Source organism: Lycorma delicatula, chromosome 9 (genome assembly GCF_047948215.1).
Source record: "Lycorma delicatula isolate Av1 chromosome 9, ASM4794821v1, whole genome shotgun sequence".
NCBI lineage: Eukaryota > Metazoa > Arthropoda > Insecta > Hemiptera > Fulgoridae > Lycorma > Lycorma delicatula.
The window spans coordinates 98,126,991-98,148,881 of record NC_134463.1 but is presented as its reverse complement, the minus strand read 5'-3'; the positions used below and the strand labels follow the sequence as shown (position 1 = coordinate 98,148,881).

Below are 21,891 nucleotides of genomic sequence, written 5' to 3'. Positions count from 1 at the left end.
TTGTAAAAGAAAACAATATCTGTACATGAATGTGTGTGAAAATCTGGTAAATGAGTAAGCTAAATAATATTTTGCTAAGTAAATATTACTCTAATTACTATCATAATATAAATAAAAAAAGTGTACACTGTGTACACATGTGAAAACACACCTACACACACACACACACATACACATGCGTGTGGGTACACATGCATAAACTCATGTATATTTTAAGATGTAAGAAGTTAGGGATGCAGAAGTGGGTGGCAGTCTGTTATACTTACTAGTATTAAGTAGTTTATTTTTGGATAGAATAGATCTACATTTAGGTCTAGCTTCATAAATAAATCAGTGCTGCCAGTTAAATAACATTAATGTTTTCAGCTTATTTCAGTATTTAAAAAAATAATAGTAAAAACAATAACAGTAAGTTTAAAAGTTATTGTCACACATCTTAACAGTCAATAACATTTTAAGTAACCAATAATAAACTTAGAAATTATTTTATTATTTATGAAATATAAATTAGATTTGTATTAAACTTTGGTTTTTCTTAAGGTCTTTTTCGTTAAGTTACTACATCTGACACAGTATTTCAGTACCTCAACATCAGTGCAAAGCAACTGTAGGATAATATTTGACTTCAAAAAAAGTGAATATTGCATGGCTTATTTATTAGTTTTATATTATTACACTATTTCTATAACATCTTAATATAAAAGTTGCATAACTTAAAACCTTTTTTTCAATGAAAGATGTAAAGCAAAAGAGAATTTTATTTGTCCTTTTATTACATCATGATCTAAGAATAAAATCTTTTACTAGCTCTTGCTATACATAGTTCTAAATAATACGTAAGACTTTAAATTTCATTACTTTTTTCAAAATTAAATTTTACAACTAAAATTTTATATTATTTATTTTATTTTAATTCTATAACTGTCTTTAATAAAAACCTTTGTTTTAAATTTTATAACTAGCTAAATTACTTTTTAAATTTAATGAAACATTTAATTCTTATGAAGTGAACCATAATTAAATCAGATAAAGGTTTAATTACATTTAAATAAATTTAAGTGCCCTTGGTAATATAATGCACACATTAATCATTTGATTTCAATAAAGGACATCTCAGTTTCAATAATCGACCTGAAACTCAACAGGACAGTACACTGAACTAATTGCGAGAGTAAAAAAAAAGAAAGAAAGGAAAAATTGATATTAAAAGAAAAATTAATAAAATTGATAATTATATCTAATTTTTTTAAAAGAAAATCCACTAAAAATTAAAAAAAAAAAAATAATTTATTCAATTCTTGTTGAAATTTTAACTTTCTGAAGTAGGCATTACATTTAAAACAAGTTACTCTTTATTTATTTGATCTGACTTAATTTAGGTACCGAAGACTGTTAAACTGGAATCAATTTCTGATTTTTCTATACTACTAATTGTTTTATCTTTTTAAGGTTCAGTCTAGGCCCACAATTATTACTCTGATTATTTGAGTGTTCAACTAAAATTCTTGGTATGTAGGTGTTCAACTGTCAATTTTTTTAATTAACAGAAGAAAATCATTAGCATAACCTATACTAACATTCCTTTGTCTGTATACAATAGTTCTGGACATAATAATACATGTTGTACAGTGTACCTTGAAAAAGTGAAGATCACAATTTTGGTAAACACCAAAGAAAATTGTTATTTCTTCTCTTAATTCAAATTCATCAAGAAAATAAATTGTAAGATTAAATTTAATCTTTTAGAAGAATAGTTTTCATGTAATTTGAAAGTATTTCATTTATAGTGTTTAATAATTATGTGTTTTTATCTTCATTGTCTAGTGTTAGTACAAGTTGGTTATTCATAAACAGCTTCAGCTTTTGGTTTGTACAGCTTCTTATGATAGATTTTACAGAAATTAATGAAACAAATAAAGTATAAACCTACAAGAAGTCTGTATTTGTTACAATTTATGTGGGGTAAAAAGTTATATACAACTTAATCATGTGCATATGCAATATTATAGACAGTTCAAATACAGATGAAACCACCAAATAATCTGATTTAAGTGTTTTTCCACAAATAAGTTTTGTAGAAACTGATTATTTTATTTAAAATAAATTTATTAAAAATAATTACATAGTTTTATTATTTTTTGAATACATATTTTAATTCATTTACGTTAAATGTTTAAGAATTTATTTATTTATTTAATGTAACATTAATAATTAACAAAAAATCTAATGTTCGCAATATATTTATTTTTTTATTAAGCTAAATTGTAAAGTATGCAGTAATTCATAAACTTTTTACAATAAAATGCAGTATTATATAAGCATAAGTAAATAAAAAATAAACTACATTAAAGTAATTCTATTTAAAAATATTTGTTTCAGATCATGTCGGAAAATTCATCGCAACAATTAACAGAACAAGTCAAGACAGTTGAGGTTAATGTAGTAAATGAAACAAATGCAACTGATACAAAGGTAATGGAGCATTACTTTCAGTAATTAAAAAATGTAATAAGTACATTTATATTTCTCTAGAAGTAATGAGTAAAAAATAAAGTAAATAATTAATGAAATTTAATCATTTAAGCAAACATAATGCAATAAATATAATTAAAAACAAGTTTTCATTAAGAGGAAAATGAATTGCTGAGATTCAAATAAAGTTCAATTTTTGATCATTTTCACAAGCTGTGAATGTTTATGGTACAAATATAATTTGTTTGTTGGGCATTAATTAACAGCCAGTTTATCAGGAGTATGGCTTCAAACTGTACATGTTTGCCACTGTACTGATACAGTATGCCACTCAATAGTATTGGACATACAAACTGTCAACAAAATAAATTTTAAGAAATCAAGTTGCAAATTCAGTGATCTCAAACAAAAAATGTTGGGGTATGGTTATAAGTTAATATAAACCCAAAAGATCATCTCCTGATAGTGCTTACTAAATATAAACAAAACTGATTTTGTAGTTTAGCGATTATACCCTTTAAAAAAATCATACATAGATAAAAATATTTAAAAATAATTTTAAGAACATAATATCCCAGGTATGTCACACTGAAAATTAGTTTTCATGAATACAATTTTCTCTTTTATATAGTGTGTAGATAAGAAAGTAAAAGTGTGCTATAAAAAAAGAAAAAACAATTCTTGGAGTAGGAAGTGATGGAGAACATCACATTATATTTGTACTTAGAGGGAATAGGAGTTCAAGGTTATCTAACGGTCTCTACAGCCATTAGGCTAATTGTACAATCTGCAGATAAGAAAGTCATTGTATTTGTTCATATGCAACATGTCACTAAGAATGCAATGGTTCCTAAGGAGGTGGCATTATCCTCAGCATGGATCAATCCCTCAGAATCCAAAATGCAGAAGGTATCAAGAAAGAAGAAAACCTGAAGATAGTGAGAATTGTTAATCTAGCCTTGAGGAATTGCAGTGTAAAACAAATCCCATTAAGAAGATAACTTGAAGCCCCTCACAGGATCCAGGAAGGAATACATCCTGCCATAATTCTGTAAAGTTTGAGGCATTTTTACCCAAGATAGAAAAAGCACATGATTAATGATGATCTTGTACAAAATAGTTTAAAATATTAATTTATTTATTTAATGCTCAATTAATTGATACAATGTCACAGATTTCTGGCTTTTAAGTACAATGTTACATCAGACATGCTTATATAACCAATCAGGTTTTTACATACCTCTTAAATGTCTCCAATTCATAACAGTACCCTCACTTCTATAGATAACACACATAGGAGATGTAAGGATTTTCATCCTGAAAATTGTTCTACAAGGCAGTCATGACCTGTATGTCATCATGAAGACTGCCATGATTTCCTTCGAGAATTGATAGGAATTATATTCTCACCATTAATTAGAGCTACGGGCTGTTTACCTTCCATCTGAGTTATTAGATAATTCAGAAACTTTCAATTAAACCTTCAGTCTGTAACATTTTTAATAGACTGGTAAGAAAGCTACATTTTAGTCATTATTCGTGTTCCTTACTTCGCCAAGTATGCCTTCTCACTTCCTTCAACTGCAATTCCAATATGTGATGGTATCTACTGAAAGATAACTGAAACATTAACTTCTTCTAATTTACCAACAGACTGCCAGTTAAGATATTCTTGATGTTATTGAGAGACGAAACAACAAGATCCTCGGAAAGAAAATTTAGAATAACAAAACAACACTATTTTCTTGGGAATTCAGATCTGGCCAACAGCTATTTTAAAGAAAGTTATGTTAATTGGCTCCAACTGTCCATCGAGCCAGCCTCCATGGGGTGAGTGGTAGTATCTCAGCCTTTCATCCGGAGGTCCCGGGTTCAAATCCCAGTCAGGCATGGCATTTTCATATGCTACTTGTCATTCATCTCATCCTTTGAAGCATTACCTAACAGCAATCCCAGAGGTTAAAAAAAACCCTCCATCGAAATGAGTTTGAGTCGTCCTATAAATAAATAAAAACTGAGAAGGGAACCACAGATACCAACTCCAATGCACCCTCAATTCTCCATCAAAGAACAATCAGTATAAATATGAGACCATTCTGACTCAAGATAATGACTCAAGTCCAGTCTAGCTTCAATGTTGAATTAAATCAATGTTCAATGTTGAAGTAATGGGCATTTTTGAAGTTCAAGATTTTCTATGTTGTAAGGAGGAACAAACTCCTGCCTTATCTCCTAGATCTGCTGTATAGAACTCTTCAGTTTTTGAACTACATTTATGCCAGGTATATCTGTCAGTAGTCTTCAAAAGGCAATTTCTCATACTGAAGAATCAGTAATCATTCTATTTCCATTATCTCATTATCAGTAGCAGCTTCTATGCCAGGATCGGTGTTGTTTGCACAGCCCCAGTAATAAGTTACATGGCCTGATTCTGCACCCATTCCATCTGAATCAAGTTTGCTAACATCAGCATCTCACACCCATACATCAACAAAGGTTTAATATAAATTTTGTATGTTAGTTTAAGATTGATAAAGAGTATTCCCACTGCTTTGCAGTCATCTTTTAAATTTTTTTGATCTATTTCGTACTTAGTCTGATGTCTTTTCAACATGTTACTTTCCCATTATCTTTGTATCCAAGAACAGATCAAGGTACTTGGGACTGCTACACTTCCTGCAATTGCTTGCGTTCATACACCAAATTAATCTTTAGGAGAGAGTGCATAAGAAAGAATAATTGTAAAAGATCTTCTCTGTACTACCCCTAATGACATTCTCATAGGATCAGTTTGCTAGAGTGGAGTTAGGGCTGTATTCATATCGGTAGATAGTTTATGTATTTTGCTTTTTGGAAATGAAACCCCACATAACACGTCATCTGCATAATGCGCTCTCCTGATCCTCTTTATTTTCTGTAGGGCAGCTGGCAAGTCGTTGATCATAATGTTGAACATGGTCAGGCTCAGTATGACTCTCCCTGAGAACACCAACATTTTGTTTCCTTTTTTTCTTTTATCTGTTTAGCTTCCAGAACCGTCGTAAGGTATTACCTCAGATGATGATATGTATGAATATAAATGAAGTGTAGTCTTGTACAGTCTCAGGTAGATCATTCCTGAGATGTGTGGTTAATTGAAACCCAACCACTAAAGAACACCGGTACACACGATCTAGTATTCAAATCTGAATAAAAGTACCCTTCACGAGGATTTCAACCTTAGAACTCTCGACTTTGAAATCAGCTGATTTATGATGACGATTTAACCACTAGACCAGCCCGGTGGGCTACACTTTGTGGACTACCCAATAACATAACATTTACCCTTGTAGTATAGAACTGTTGATTGATGAACAAGCAAAACCATCTTAACATATCCCCCCTAATATTATACTTGCTCAGCTTTATATATAACTTCATTCTTCAGATAAGAGTCGTACAGATCTTTGAAATCCACAAAAATTGCCAGTTATTTCAGATTTATCCAGAAACTCCTTAATTTCCAAGCTAAAGTGTGAAAGTTGCTGTGCAGTTGTTCAATAATTCCTGAAGCCTACCTACTCCTGACAAATAATATCCCTGTTTTCCAGAAAATAGGTAAGCTGAGCATTCACCATTCCCTCCATACCTTTAGTCAAAACACTGGTCAAAGAAACTGGACAGAAGCTGGAGGGAGTCAGAAAATATTTTGGGATTTAAAATTGGTAAATTATTGCTATCCTTTAGGATGCTGGGATATCTGATTTCCATATTTGATTAAATACTGACAACAGCATCCCCAACACAAGTGTTCCAAAGTTTTTAAGGAATTTTGTCACTATCATATCGCAACTATGTGCCTTTTTATTCTTCAAGTAGTGGACGGCCCCTTCAACCTCCTACATGGTGAACTCATCATTGAGAATGTCTTGACATTTATTGTTCCAAGACCCTAACATTTGTTGCTTTATATATTTCTGCTACTCTTTAAGTTCTTTTGGCTGCTGTGAGTAAGTACTCTGTAAAGTAAATGTTATGTGCTTTTGCAAGTTCTCCCTCCTTGAGGATCTTCTTCCGGCCCTCAATGACTAGCTGCTTACATGATTCTTGACTGCCATCCAAAGAAAATATAAATTTGGAGACTTTGCTGGACTTATTCATATAGTTTAGAGTTTCCAGAAACTTGGAAAAGCAGTATTTTTTAATTTAATCACCTCTTGTTTCAATACTGCTGCCTTACATCTCCATTCAACCATAATAATTTTGTTCTCTCCGCTTTCTTCCTGGCTTCCTCTCTTTCATTCCTGAGTCTTAACAAGAACTCTATCCAGAAGGGCTTGTAATTGTAGATCTTATCCTTGGGTACATGCTGTGCAGCTGCCTTCAATATAAGGCAGCATAGTTTTTGGGCATTGTTATCAGCAAATGTTGTGATGAAATCAAAGTTTTCACAGCTAGCTTTGCTTCCAGGTTTGTCTTAAAATTTTTCCAATTTACTTTCTTGAAATTCCAGTTGCACTTAGTTTCTCTGAGAGGTCCTGTTCCTTTCCTCTCATCAAGCCATACTCTATCTAGACACCAAGCCTAGCCAAGGCTACCTAAATAGGCCTAGCCTATCTATCAAGCCAAGCCTCTCTACACACCATACTATCACACGATGACCATAACATGCTCCTCCAGTGATTTTTTTCTCTAGTCTGCACAATGGAAACCAGAGTTAAATCCAAATTCATTGTTGATCCATTGTAGTGCAAGTATGTAGGTGTATCATTGAAATTATATATTAGATATATGCTGTTTGTTGACATAAAGTCTTGAATTGCCTAGCCAGCATTGTTAGTGTCTTGGTATCCAGTATCGGAAAAATGTGCACTGAAAGCACCTATAATTAAAGTTTTATCATCTATATTTATAAAACTGGTATTCAGCACATGCTTTGGTGGGTTGTACAATCCATATATTCGAAAATGCTGATTAAAATATGCTGCAACAAAAATTACTTTTCCTTCAGAAATTGGAAAGCCTCCTGATAACAGGTAGAGAGTATCTAAATGAATAACAACAACCTTGCCCATTCTTGTAATTAAGTACCACATTGAACCTAAACTAGAAGAAATATGAAGAAGAATTTAACAACAAAATTGGGTATCCTCCTAATATATCAGCAAAGTCTTTGTACCTGAATATAAATTCATCAACTAAACTATAATAATAATTAATCCAGAAAAAGTTAGTATTTCTAATATATATACTCATAACATATAATATTACTAATTAACAATCAAAACTTTACATAATAGCAATTAAAAGTATTAAGAAGAGTTTGTTATTGTTTCAGCAACAAATGGAAGAACCTGCGACCGAAAATTCAAACATAAAAAATAATAGCTTATCAGCAACATTAGAGGCAGAAGTGTTAAACTTATTAACACAAGCTGATATTACCAATGATGATGAACTACGGCAGAAAAATACTGATCTTCTAAATTATCTTGGGAAACTTATTCAGTTATTGAAAGAAAAAACAAAGGAATGCACTAATCTTGAAAAACAAAACCTCGCTTTAGTGCAGCAGGTAATTGATTTCATTATTAGTATTTTTATGTTAAATTTAAATGGCACTGACTATATGGTCATTTATCAGAAAATATTAACATTTTTCAAAGTGAAGTACATCTAGTACAAATTTCATTGAGACTGATCTAAATCACTTAAAATGAAATTAAAATTATATGAAATAGTTGTTTAATTTAAAATGCCATTACCTTAAAACAATTTCAGCATTTTAAGAATAATAGGAATAATTATTAAACTACTAGTCCTACTTTTTTGTCTTGTAATAAGCTGCCTACAGTCTGTTTTGAAAAATAATACATGATTGATGTACACATAAATACTCATAGATTGTTTAAAAGCATTTTTCTACGTAATACTTTTAATTCCATTTTTTTTTTAATTCCTATTTTGTGTCCAATTTGTTTTCAATTACATGGCATCCATATACAAGAATATCAATTTATTTGCCTTTTTACAGATTATTCAAATCATCCTACTACTCTGCACTATGAATTATCAGGATTTAAATAGGCTTTTTAACAATTATCAGACTCTCTCCCTCTCTCTCTACATCCCCCTACCACACACACACACACACTTATATATAAAATAATTATACAAAAATGTATAATTATTATATAATAATTATACATTTATTACCATATATATATGATTATTTTGATAATTATTATTTTTTATTCTTAAAATAATCTTAATATTGCATGTATAGTGGCATTTAATAATATTTATTTTTATAATTACTTTTATTTATTTTCAGTCAAAGTCACTGAAAGAAGTAGTAGCAATTGTAAAGGATCTTCTTAATATAAGAAACATGGAACTATCACATTTACAACAAGACATGACATCTATGCAAGAGAAAATTAACAATGAACGTATTAAGCAAAGTACAATGATTGAAAAAATGGAACATGTGGCTAAGTATATACTTTTTTTTATAACTTAATTTCTATTACATTGTTAAGATTTTTAAAACATTGTCAAATATAAATGTAAGTCTACTCTAACATCAGTCCTATTATTGTGTCTTATAACAATTCCTTTTATAGAATGGATTAACAACTGCTTGTTTTGGATAGCATTATTTGCATAATATAATAACAGCTAAACAAAAGATTTCTTCTCTTGCTTCAACATTTAAAACAGTCAATAACTTATATTTTATGTTTTCATAGGAATCATTCATATGGAATTGGAAGGCTTTATTTTGTCCAACTTTGGTACTCACTACAATTAAAATCTGTCATTATGATGAATATAATAATATAATCATAGTTATAATAGCTAAAAACAATCAATCCCATTTTAAAAAAAAGTGAAAAATGATCAAGTACAATGCTCCCATACTTCACATCTTTTTCCTATAGAATTTACTTTTTAAGTCTACACTGAACAACACACACTCAATAAAAATACTGCAACTGGTTTACACAAAATACTTTCACACTCACACTTGATTATTATTAACTAATTAATTGACAGCTAAATTTAGAATTAATAAAAAAAATAAATAACTGGAAAAATGACTAAAACATTAATGCTATCTGTCTGCTTTACAATTTAAAACGGCAAGTAATAGAATTTACTGCTAGACTGCTGTATGCGATAAAAAAAAATCTGGTTAAATCAACGCATAGCAGTATGTATGAGGAGACGAAGTGGGAAAGATTGTAAAACAATATTTTTTTAAGTATGCATTAAAAAAGTCTAAATAATAAAACTAAAATAGTGTTATACACATGGTTGATAGTACAATATTAAAATCAAGTAGCTACTGTAAGCATTTCTTAAATTTTTTGTTGGACGACTCATTGTTTCATATGTATAATGTCAAACAGGCGGAAACTGATAACAACAGTTTATTGTTTTTCAACTACTGAATTGTTTTGACTACTTGGTCATTAGTTATGTATTAAGAATATTGTGATATATATGATTACTTATCATGTTAATGAATAAATATAATGTATTTGCCCAGCTCGATTATTTATATTCGTTTAATTATTAAAAAAGTCTATATAATAAAATTAAAATAGTGTTATGTATACAGAATAATATACATGGTTGGTCGTTACCTAGAATGAGAGCAGCACATTACTGATATTGTTCAAACAAGATCAATGGATTTTGCATTAACTGACTGAAATGTACAGTGCTATAATTTTCCTCTAAATACTACGGTTGATATATCTTTCTCAATGTTCTTTCCTTTTGTGTCAGTACTTTGGATTGGCATTTATATTCTTTTGCAAAATCTCTTTTGTGGCAGAAGTGAAGAGGCTTAAGAAAATTGGGAGCTGGAGAAGAGATTACTTTAATTTGGAGAAGCTAAGGGAACAGGAAACAAATTCAGCAAGTGTAAAAAGTGTAACTGGAAAAAATGAGAATGGGAAAAAATGAGAACTAAGTAATGCAGATTATAAGTGGATGAAAATTAAGAGTTTAAAGGAAACAGCAAAAGAGACAATAGGGTTTAAATACAGGAACAGACAACAAAAAGAGTGGGTTAGAAGTGAAATTTTAGACAAGATGAATGAAAGGAGAAAGTAGAAAAATGTACAGACAGAAGGTAGAAAGAAATATAGAAAGGTGAATAATGAAATAAGAAGGGAAACTGAGAAAGCTAAGGAAAAGTGGCTCGAGGAAAAATGTACAGTGATAGAAAATGGCAGTATTGAGGAAGAACAGTATGAATTTACAAGTGGTGTTTGAGCAAGGAACACTATAGGAGTGCTAAGAGTAAAAGGTGAGGAATACATGGAAAGGAGGCAGAGAGTGTACGTTGCCTTTTTCGATGTAGAAAAAGCATTTGACAGAGTTAGGTGGGATAAATTACTGCTAATTTTGGAAAAGAAGGTAGTTAAGTGGAAAGAGAGAGGCACCTAATATAGGCGTTGTACTATAACCACAGAATAAAAGTGAGGGTAGTAGATGAAATGATAAATGTGGCACTGAGTGATAAATGTCAGATGGCAAGACTATAAAACAAATGAAGTATTAAGGAGAATCAGAAAGAACAGGAAAGTGCTAATGTGATTGAATATAGGAAAAGGAACTGGCTGGGGCATTATATGATAAGGTATTGATACGATAGAAGGTTAGGTGAATGGAAGGAAGGGAAGAGATTTCAAATGATGGATGGGATTATGGAAAATATGCTGAAAAAAAGAGGTTAGCAAAGGATAGAATAAGCTGGAAAGGAGCAGCCACAACAGAACCCACCCTAATGGCAGAACACTATGAATGAATTGCAATAAATCTCCTTTCTTACAGTGGTAATAAGAACTAAAAAAAAATTTCTGCAGGAGCAAGATCAAGAGATTGAGTCAAACAATGATTCTTTTTTTTATACAAAAAGGTATAATAACAGTAAATTGGGTGCTGGTGCATTATCACAGCAGTTGAACCAGTATTATCTTATCAAAGTTTAGGTCTTTGTTTTATACTTTTCTCAGAGAAATTACTTGCAGTCATTAATGAGATAATTCATGACAGACTACCTTAATGTTGAACTTTACTGATCCCTATGATAACCAGACTTTTGTCAAAATACTGCATCTATAGATTGAACTACAGATGAACTCACTATAAGGTTTAGCCCCCAAGTCCTATGATTTTCTAAATTCATTTTCCTGTACTTCACAAACTGAATTCTCTTAAAATAGATTTATTGTTTTTGTACCAAAAACAATTTTACTTTGTAAATTATTATCTACTTTTAAATAAATGTTTATTATTAAGTATTGCATCCCATTCTAAATTTCCCAACATATGTACAATATGTGTATTTAGTATATAAAAATTAAATTGCTTTTATTTTAAAAGTCATAAAATTTTGCATTAACCAACTCACTGCCATGCCATTGATTTCCAATTTGCTATATGAATTTAAATGTATTACATAATTCAAATTTTATTGTTGTAATGACTAAATCTATTTTTTTTACATAATGAATCATCACAATTTTCAGAATAAAACAAAGATTTGTTTCCTTCTCATCCAAATTACAAACTCTTATTACTTCTATTCTACTCTAAACAACTAAAGGAACTATGAAGTTGATCTATTGCACTGTTAAAATGGTATATGAAATTACAAAAAAACTCTTTTAATCAAAAAGTAATTTCAATTACTGATCATAATTTAAGAGGGCAACCTATTGTACACTTTCCAGAAGTTACAGCAACTATAGATAATTTAAGTTTTTTAAACAGAAAATGATTGAAAGATAGTCAAGATACTACATTTTTTAAGGAAAGTTATACTGATTAGTTTAATATAGTAACCAACAAAATTTAAATTTAAAAAAAATTACCTTTTATTATACTTTTGGTTCATGTAGATTATCAGTTTATTTTTACTGGTAAAGAAGGGCTTAACATAACACATTTAAAATATTCTGCAATCATAATTTAACTATTAAAATAAAACATTACGTTGACAATGTCATTTTACCTCGTACTAACAATTTCAATACTTCCAAATCTAATCGCATAAATCATAAAAAATCAAACAAGACTGCACAACCAATGAACTGCTTAAACAGTTACATATTCATCAGATTTTTAGTCAATCTACTTTCTCACTCTCTCTGTGTGTGTGTGTGTGTATGTATCAGCTTCAAATTAGATTGATCCTGTCTTATAAGTTATCTTCTCATATTAGTTTTTAAAAGGTTTTTATTGTAGCATCATGTTATTAAACATAAAAATCAATTAAACTGTTGAAATATATATTCTTTCAGATTAAACCAAAGTTTAAAAGAAGAATACGCAAAACAATACGGTAACTTTCAAAATGTACGTTCAATGTATGAAGAAAAAGTTGCAATTTTAACAGCAGAAAACAGGAGACTACAAAATTTATCAAATTCCACAGAGCAAGATATAAATGATGTGAATCAGATAAATGAGAGGTTAAATGGTATTACATTAACTTTAGAATCTTATCCACCATTTGATGATTCAGTAAATGAAAATGTTGAAAAATAATTGTTAAAAAATAAATATTTTTCTTAATAAATTATAATATTTATTGTTATAAATATTTACCTTATAAAATATATTTCTGATTTCTTAATTATGAATAAATAACAAAATAACAGACTTCTATTGTTTTTTCTTGTATTCTAATAAAATCACCTTTTTCTTTTTTCCTGTTTAGCCTCCGGGAATTATTGTTCAGGTATTACTTCAGAGGATGATATGAATGAGGGTAAATGAACTGTAGTCTTGTACAGTCTCAGTGCAACCATTCCTGAGATGTGCAGTTAATTGAAACCCAACCACCAAAGAACACTGATATCCACAATCTAGTATTCAAATCTGTATAAAAATAACTGCCTTTACTAGGAAAGGCAGTTATGCTGGAACTCTTGACTTCCAAATCAGCTGATTTGGGAAGACGTGTTCACCACTATACCAACCTGGTGGGTTAAAATAAAATCACCTTATATAAGTATTAGTGACTAAAAAATATCAAAATCATGTACAAACTAGAACCAATGTTGTGTTCCTACCATTCATGACCTATAGAAATCAGTTCGTTATGTTAATTATATACAGCAACTGTCCTACTATTGAGCATTAAAAGAATCTGCCTGCTTCACAACCGCCAGTGTAATACTATAGTTATTACATCATTTTACCAACAATCCTTAAATATGTATATGTTGTGCTTACATTAAGTAAGCACTTTTGTTATTTATTAGATTTTATAATGGTAGTTGCATAAATTTTCCAAAAGGGCCAATTTATGAAACTTCCCTACTTGACTGTCTCAATGAAGTAATATGCAATTTTCTTAAAAGTGCAGATGCATAAAACAGAATAACAGGAATATTAACGCTATTTAATAGTTCTTAACTTTGAGTTACTGTAATGAATCATTAATAAATAACTGTAACATTTTTTCCCTATAAGTGTTCAATGTGAGCACCTTTCATCATGAGACACACATCTAACCGATAGCAGAGTTGTTCCATACTTTAACTAGCCTGTCTGTTGTAATGGAAGTAGCATAGCTACTTCATCCTGAGTCTCAAATCGCGTAGATCATACACATAAGAGTAGGTAGCAGAGGCACATACACAAGATCCTTTATAAAACCAGAAAAGAAAAAATCACACGGGTTCATAACAGGCGATATTATGATGCCACTCTGTCAGTGGGTCTATACCAGCTATTCCAGAGGTCAGGGAAAACCAACCATCATTCAACTATCCCTGTACAGTTAACATACTATTTTATTAGTATTTTATCAATTAAGATTCTCTGATCCATCTTGTAGTTGAGGAAAAGCCATGTATGCAACATATCCAAATAAGCAACTGTTGTTATGCTTTTTCAGGAAAATAGAACAGCCTGTAAACTTGTCACTGGGATATTGCAAAGAAAAAATAATTAATTCTGAGGAGCTCCTTTTGCACTGTAAGAGTTTATGGGACCCAGACATGGATATTTTGCATGTTAACTTTTCTACTAAGATGAAATGTTGACACACCACTAACCCAATACAACCAAAACCGTTGTCCTCTTTATGGCTGCAACATTTTGATTGGAAAGTTGGCATGCACAGTGTAGTTAGTAGTTTTCAAAGCCTGCAACAGCTGTAAATGTTATGGACACATATGAAAGTGTTTTGTCATATCGTGTTTTGTCATATAAATTGTCATCATCGGCATTTCTAGTTCACGGCTGGCCTTCCAAACAAATTTTTAGGACTACGCAAAGAAGACTCCCTGACTAGTTCATTTTTTTCAAACACCCCTGATCATCCTGTACTGTTCCTTTACATAGACATTTGGTCATTTCACACTGATTATGTCTTCAACAAATGTTATGGTCACTGAGGATCACAATTAAACTTTCAACAGATTGCATGTACTGTAAGAACAGATTACATTTAGCAATTTGCAAAGCAGAAAAGGTTTTCTGTTCAGGAGTCACCATCTTTGATAGGGGCACTGTAAAGCAGAATCAATCTAAGGCCATGTGCATAACTAAAACTATTATTTTTGCTCTTTGATTTTAGTCTTAAATCAACACTTTACACTAAATCTAAGAGATATTATAACAAATTAAAACCCCAATATCCTTTTTTGTACTCCTATATTATTTAATTCACTACACATCCTTCTGTGGAACAACAGTACACATGTGGTGAGTTTATAAACTTGTATTTTTTTTTTGTGAATTAACAAGTGAACCAATAAAATTTCATTGCATTATTACAGTTATGAACATTTTTACGATCTTTAGATGCATATGTAATAGTACAATATAATACAAAATAACATTTTATAGTTCTTCTATTATCAGGTGTTTTAAGCAGATAAAAGAAATCTCAAAATGATTTTTAGAAGAAAAAAACTGAAATTCAACTATGAATGTCTCTCTACATTCAAATTTTTCTATAAATTTCTTACTACAACGAACTACATTGCAGCTAGTCAGCATGAATTTCAAAGACAGTTTAATATGCAAGACCTATCTTCTAGAAATGCTCGTGTTATTGTGGATGATAAAAAAGCATGAAAAGGGGCAGTACAAGATTCAAAACCATCTGGTCTTTCTATATCAGTCTGAATACCTGAAAATGTAAACTGTCTGCAATCACCCAATACCTGTCAATAACAGCTCAACACCACACTGTGACAATTGACATTCTCCAAGTCTTTGGCATATTCTGCAAGATGAATTAAAATTTCTTCTGTATGAAAATCAGGTAGTTCAAAGTTAAGAGAAAGAGAGCAAAAGTTACTTAAGTGAATAATTTTTTACACTGATTAGATATGTCAATATATTTGATTACGTTTAATGTCTGATGAAGCCCATTTTCAAAAGGTTTTGTAAACAAGCAGAACAGTTGCTGCTCGACTGAGAACAGCCTTAGAGAATTTTACACCAAACTAAAATCGAGATGTGAAAAGATTTTTTTTCAATAACATCGTAAAAATCATCTCACAATTGTGTTAAATGACATGATACTAGATTATCACCTTTTTGGATATAATACTTTGTCAAAAATATTAGTAGGTGTGAGAGAAACTGTTTGAGGATGTACTAACGACTTGTCATACTCATCTACCAATATAAAAGTTAACGTTAAATATAATTTTGGAGATTTATATGTGATATACATCTATACTGTGCTGCTATAACATCGAAAGATGATTCATTTGGTTTATTACTCTTCACTGTATTATTAATCTGTATCACAATACATGGTCAGTTGTAGCATGTAGCATGGTCATTGCGATGTTGTTACTCATAATAATTAAACTTGTAAAAGAAAATAATGAATTTTCCACGCTTTATACACACATTTTAACTTTTTTCTAGAATAAATTGGGAAAAAGATTATTTTCAAAGAATATTTTGAAAATGAAGAGATAATAAATATTAATTAACAATTAAAATAATATTTACAAAATACTACAAATTGATTGTTGTAAATAAATATAACTGTTATCGTCCCAGGCAATTCTAATAAAAAATTTTAAATAAAAATACCTAAAAGATTTAAACCAGTAATTCTGATTATCCCCTCGAATTAATGCACTCCTCTCATAGAGATTGAATGGATAAAATTTTATTCAAAGAAAGATGAAGACATTAAGTAATCTACTATAATATTTTAAAAAGTAACAATAGAAAAAAATGCTTACATTCATATGTAATGTTACAAAATACTTAATTATATTTTCTTTCAAACAATTTGCATATATATATATATATATATATATATTAATAAAAAAATTTAAAGATCATTAGTTTGAATAGTGAACACAAATGTTTATAAACCATAAAATTACAAAATAATGAATAATTATCATCAAGTTTATGAAAAAGTATTTTTCATAAAAAGTGCCCATACTCAGCCACATTAGCCTGATTTTACAAGTAAATGAACAGGATACACCTTAAACTACATCATGGACAAGCCAATGAAAAATCTGTGTCAAAAAAGTTTTGACTAAATTGGGTGAGAGATGTAAGCCAACTAAAAAAAATAAAAATTATTTAGTACTGTAGCATGAGAAAAGTTTAAGTGACTACATATGAAGTTATACATCACAATAAATTTTTCCGGGTTTGTGTTTACTTTAATTAGCATTCATATTCTTCTACTAATAATGTATTTAATAATTTAAGTCATCCATTTTATATATAATTATCTTTTAAAGACCTTGTTTAATGTTTTAATTAAATCTATACTTTTAAATACATTTTGTAATTAATGTTAGCATACACCATATAATTTTACAAGTCTAAAATTAAAAACCATAAATAACCCTACTGTAAAGCACATTCATTTAATAATCCCACCACCAAAAACATGTAAACCTTCTATTGTTAAAGTAACTTTTTATGCAAAAGGGGTTACTGAAAGTATCCCCTTTAATTTGTCAAAACAATTTTATTGTACAATTGCATCTGTTTTTTTCAAACTTTATTACTAAATGGAAGAAAACGTGTTTTGTTATATCAAAATGTCAAATTCTGTACAATAACTCTATATTTACAATAAAAATTATGACATAAAAGTGTATCTTCCAAAAACCAACTTTCTATCAAAAAAATTTGTGACAAAGATTACACTGAATAACATTTATTAAATATATTATATAGGTTAATAAATATATTATATAGTATTTTATTAATTCACAAATATTACCAGTAGCTTTATTAGAAGGAAGGCAAGATAGTAAAGTAATAGATTTCTAAGCCAAGGGTTAAAAACTATCAGAGACTAGTTAGAATTTATTAATAAATTACTATCTGCCAAAACAGCTATATTGGGTATATCTTATTTTTACAGATGAGGGACTTACAGGCTCTTACCCTTACATAGAGTATAACTTCACTCACTGGTGAGTTCTTAAGAGTAGTTAGTCTTGTCATATTGATATAAGATCTTTCAATATCGTCAAATTATGATGATATGTTACTAGCATGTAGAAATTAAATCAACAGACAAATCTGATTTACTTAACTTCTATGTGTTGGATATATTCTATCAATAAATATTTTTAACTTTTTTGTATTGATAAAGATATACACTATAACTTTTTTTATTAATTAATCATTATTCTTATCTTCTTCTATTTCTTCAACTTAAGTAAAATGTACATTGAGGGTGGGAAGTCCCTTTTCACTGTAATACATCCAGCTTGTGCCAACGTCATACACTGAGTGAGATAGAGATATCTATCTCACTAAACAACAGAAATATTTTTGGTATTTCAACATAATATTTTTATGTATAACAAAGACTTTATACTTCATTACCATTTTCAATAAATTAGCAACTCATTTAAAAGATCTTTCCTGTAATTATTTACAGGAAATGTTTTTTCTTTTACAAGAAAAAAAATTACTCTGTCATGAGTTTTTAGATAACTCCGAAAAAAAATCTGTATCGCTGTTTAATATGGATTCAAATGATTTTCATTCTCCTCTGAATTATTTAATTTATTCATATCTTTACTTATTTAATTTACTATTATTTAATTTAATACTTTTAATTATTGATATGTAATTTAATCACTTCTATTTTTTATTTTGTAATTGTATATTTTATTTGATACTAATGTGATCAAGATTTTACTATGGTTTCCATCCATCCAGGCCAATGCTGATGCAGTTCCTTTTTTTATCCTCTTTAACACACCTACCCATTTCTGATAAAATGTAATGTATTAATTACGTATTCATCAGAATAAAATATTTACTTGTTAATATCGCATAAATGAGCATAACAAGTAATGCCTACACTCTTGTTTCTAAAGAATAGTCTATTCATATAATTCGTCTATTTTCCAACGAAATGAAATGGGACACTGCCATCTAAATTAAACACAACTACCATCATGAAAGCATTATGATTTTAAAGATGTTTTATAATCCCCCCTAGTGTAAGTGAAATATTTTTCTAATTTTTATAAAAAAATTTTTAATTTTTGATAAAATTATTTAAAATTAACTTATATGTGTAATCATAGTTCCCTCTACATTGCACAGGTGCAGAGCTGCACAGTGAATTTAGAAATATTGTGTAATAAATGACACAGAGAAATTTATTCCCAGCGAATCTACAATCAGCTATTGTAAATATGCACGGTATACTTAATGACACGTTTAATTGAGACTATGGAGTAGCATACACTGTGACTTTCTTACAAGAGTTTATAACTACTATTCACAATAAAAACATTCTATTCTGTTTAGTATAAGTAAATGTTACAAGGCTTTCATCCAGAGGTCCCGGGTTCAAATCCTGGTTAGGCATGGCATTTTCACATGCTACAAATCATCCATCACATCCTCTGAAGCAATACCTAACTGTGGTCCCGGAGGTTATGATGTATGCTCACGGCACGCACGTTGTACACAAATGATGTCAAGGTAAAGAATACAATGTCAACTTGAAACCCCTAGGAATACTTTGCTACACACACAGATTATCAAAAAAGACTATGCATGCCACTGGTTGACCAAACAACAGCGTTGTGAACACTACGCATGTGATATAAGCAATGATGTTACAAAAAATATTCACTAATAGGTGTGCATTAGCATATCTTGTAATGTTCACTTGCTTTGGATATATGAGTCGGTTACAAATTAATCAGTAACACATAAAAGTGTAATGTGGTCATTATTCTAAGTTTGGTTTTTTATATATCACTGCAAAGGTCTGAAGGAAAAGTACAGTACTTATTTTTATTATCTGTTTTAAAGTTATAATACATTAAATTGTATTGTAATAATATAATTATATTGATAATTCATCCTTCGCCAGATAAAAATGTCTAAATGAAGAATCTCTAAAGTAAATAAACAAATAGTTCCATTTAAAAAGCTTGCATGTCATTTAAAAAGGAATGGCTTCCAATATTAGTAGAAACTGATATACCATCTTCAGTAAAAAAAAAAAACCGTAAAGTTAAATGACATTTTTCAAAATGATGAAGTACTCTTTGTGAGGAAGTAAAATTTCCAGGAGAATTTAGTATGAGAAAAAGGTGAGATTTTTGGAATTACATTATCTGAAACTGTAGTTACTTCAAAAATCACATAAGACACAGTAAAATAATACAGACACAGTAAAATAAATTGAAACATTTGAAAAAAGTAGAATTTTAACAATTTGAATGGAAACTTCTGAAGGAAGTCAATTTAAAAAGGAAAAACAAGAATGTACAAAAATCAAAATATGGTTTGTTGAAGATTCTAATTGAAAACGTGATATTGGCATATTGGCAATAAAAATCAATGTGTCAATCAATTCTGTTCTTGGTTTTGTTCATAATGAAATTGTATATAAAATTGTATTTGGAGGTATACTGTGAAACTAAATAATTAGATAGTATGTAGGCTGTAGAAAAAATTAAACAATTCACAACAAAAATAATTTGGATATTTAAAAAATTGTAATGTTTATGAGTGATGGAGCCAGTGTTATGCTTGGGAAGAAAAGTTGGGTAGTACCAGTTCTCAAAAGAGAAATATCATGTTTAACTGAACAACACTACATAGCATATGAGCTACACAAAATTATGCATGCATGTTTTTCAGTTTTAGATTTAGAATTAGATGATGCAAGGAAATATGTATTCAGGATATAGAAATTTGATTGGAACTGTGTACACAATTTTTCACCGATCTGGCATCAAAAAGAAAAACTTTGAAAAATTAGCTCAAGTGTCACAGCATGATGTTTTATCATTTAAACTGTTAAATGATACTTCACAGTATAAATATAGTCATACTTGTAAATATTGTAAAAAAATGTTGACTAATTCACAAAATCAGGTAGCAATATTTGCTCTGAAAGATGTATTAGACAATCTTACTTCATTGTACAAATATCTAAAAAAAAGTGATTTAACAATTATTGATGCTTATCAATATGTAAAACTTAAAATTATCAAACTAAAACTCAATATTTGGGACATAAAATCTTTTGGAGTGACACTGAAAGAGAAATATTAGCAGAACATCAAAATTATATGATATTATATTGATATGTCAGCTATAATTTGATTTATTGAACATGTATGTTTGCACTTAGAGAACAGACATCCAGATGAAGATCTAAAAGATTGGCAAGGATTTGATGATAACATTATTATAAATTCAGGAAACAATTTTGATTTTGGGAAGCAAAATATATTTAGGTTTCAAAAAATATTCAGAATTTATGGAAAATAAAAACAGTGATATAAATAAAATGAGAAACGAATATTCAGAATTGAAATTTACAATTCTAGAGAAAATAATTAAACTAAGATTGTTCAAGACTTTTAGTGCTACATTAACTGTTGTCTAAAGTAATCCTGAATTTTATATAACATCATGGGAACTTTTCAAGCATCCAGCGCAGACTGCAAGCATGGATTTTCTGTTATGAATTCCATAAAAACAAAATACGAAACAGATTTGAAAATGAATACTTGGGTGACCTTATGAAAATTAAATTACATTTAGATAGTGATCAAGAAGTTAATACAAATGAAGTAAAACGAATAAATTTCTATGAAAGACCATGCAAAAAGTTAAGAAAAATAAACGTTAATCTAAAATAAAACAAGTTACCCAATTGGTTTCATTTAAATACGCACACATATATGAATTGTAATTATTATATTCATATCAATTATATGAATTGATATATGAATATAATAATAACAAATTTTGCACAAATTGATTTTTGAATTTTTTTTTGCCACAATTGATTTTTGTGCATGCAGCTCTAAAAAAAAATTACAGGGAACTTTGTGTGTAATGCACACTACAAACTTTAGACATGTTATTTCTTAAAATGGCCAAGTAGATGTTCAAAACCTACTATGAAGG

General features: G+C 29.4%; 1 protein-coding gene across 3 annotated transcripts; it reads left to right on the top strand.

The window, feature by feature from the left end:
- The first annotated feature begins 341 nt into the window (after window positions 1-341).
- On the top strand, window positions 342-13,134 carry LOC142330095 (uncharacterized). Of its 3 annotated transcripts, none has more exons than XM_075375156.1 (5): window positions 342-408; window positions 2,380-2,472; window positions 7,790-8,026; window positions 8,786-8,949; window positions 12,774-13,134. In XM_075375156.1, exons 2-5 carry the CDS (start codon window positions 2,383-2,385, stop codon window positions 13,018-13,020), a joined length of 738 nt encoding a protein of 245 aa, XP_075231271.1. In that variant the 5' UTR covers window positions 342-408; window positions 2,380-2,382; the 3' UTR covers window positions 13,021-13,134. The 3 variants fall into 3 exon arrangements, with proteins under 3 accessions (XP_075231271.1, XP_075231269.1, XP_075231270.1); XM_075375154.1 differs by lacking the exon at window positions 342-408 and adding an exon at window positions 478-634; XM_075375155.1 differs by lacking the exon at window positions 342-408 and adding an exon at window positions 692-836.
- The last annotated feature ends 8,757 nt before the right edge of the window (window positions 13,135-21,891 follow it).

Coding starts and splice junctions, on each gene's coding strand:
- LOC142330095 (XM_075375156.1), top strand. CDS start 2,383: ATGTCGGAAAATTCATCGCAACAATTAACAGAACAAGTCAAGACAGTT. Junction 8,027..8,785: donor ACCTCGCTTTAGTGCAGCAG/GTAATTGATTTC, acceptor ATTTATTTTCAG/TCAAAGTCACTGAAAGAAGT. Junction 8,950..12,773: donor AAAATGGAACATGTGGCTAA/GTATATACTTTT, acceptor ATATTCTTTCAG/ATTAAACCAAAGTTTAAAAG.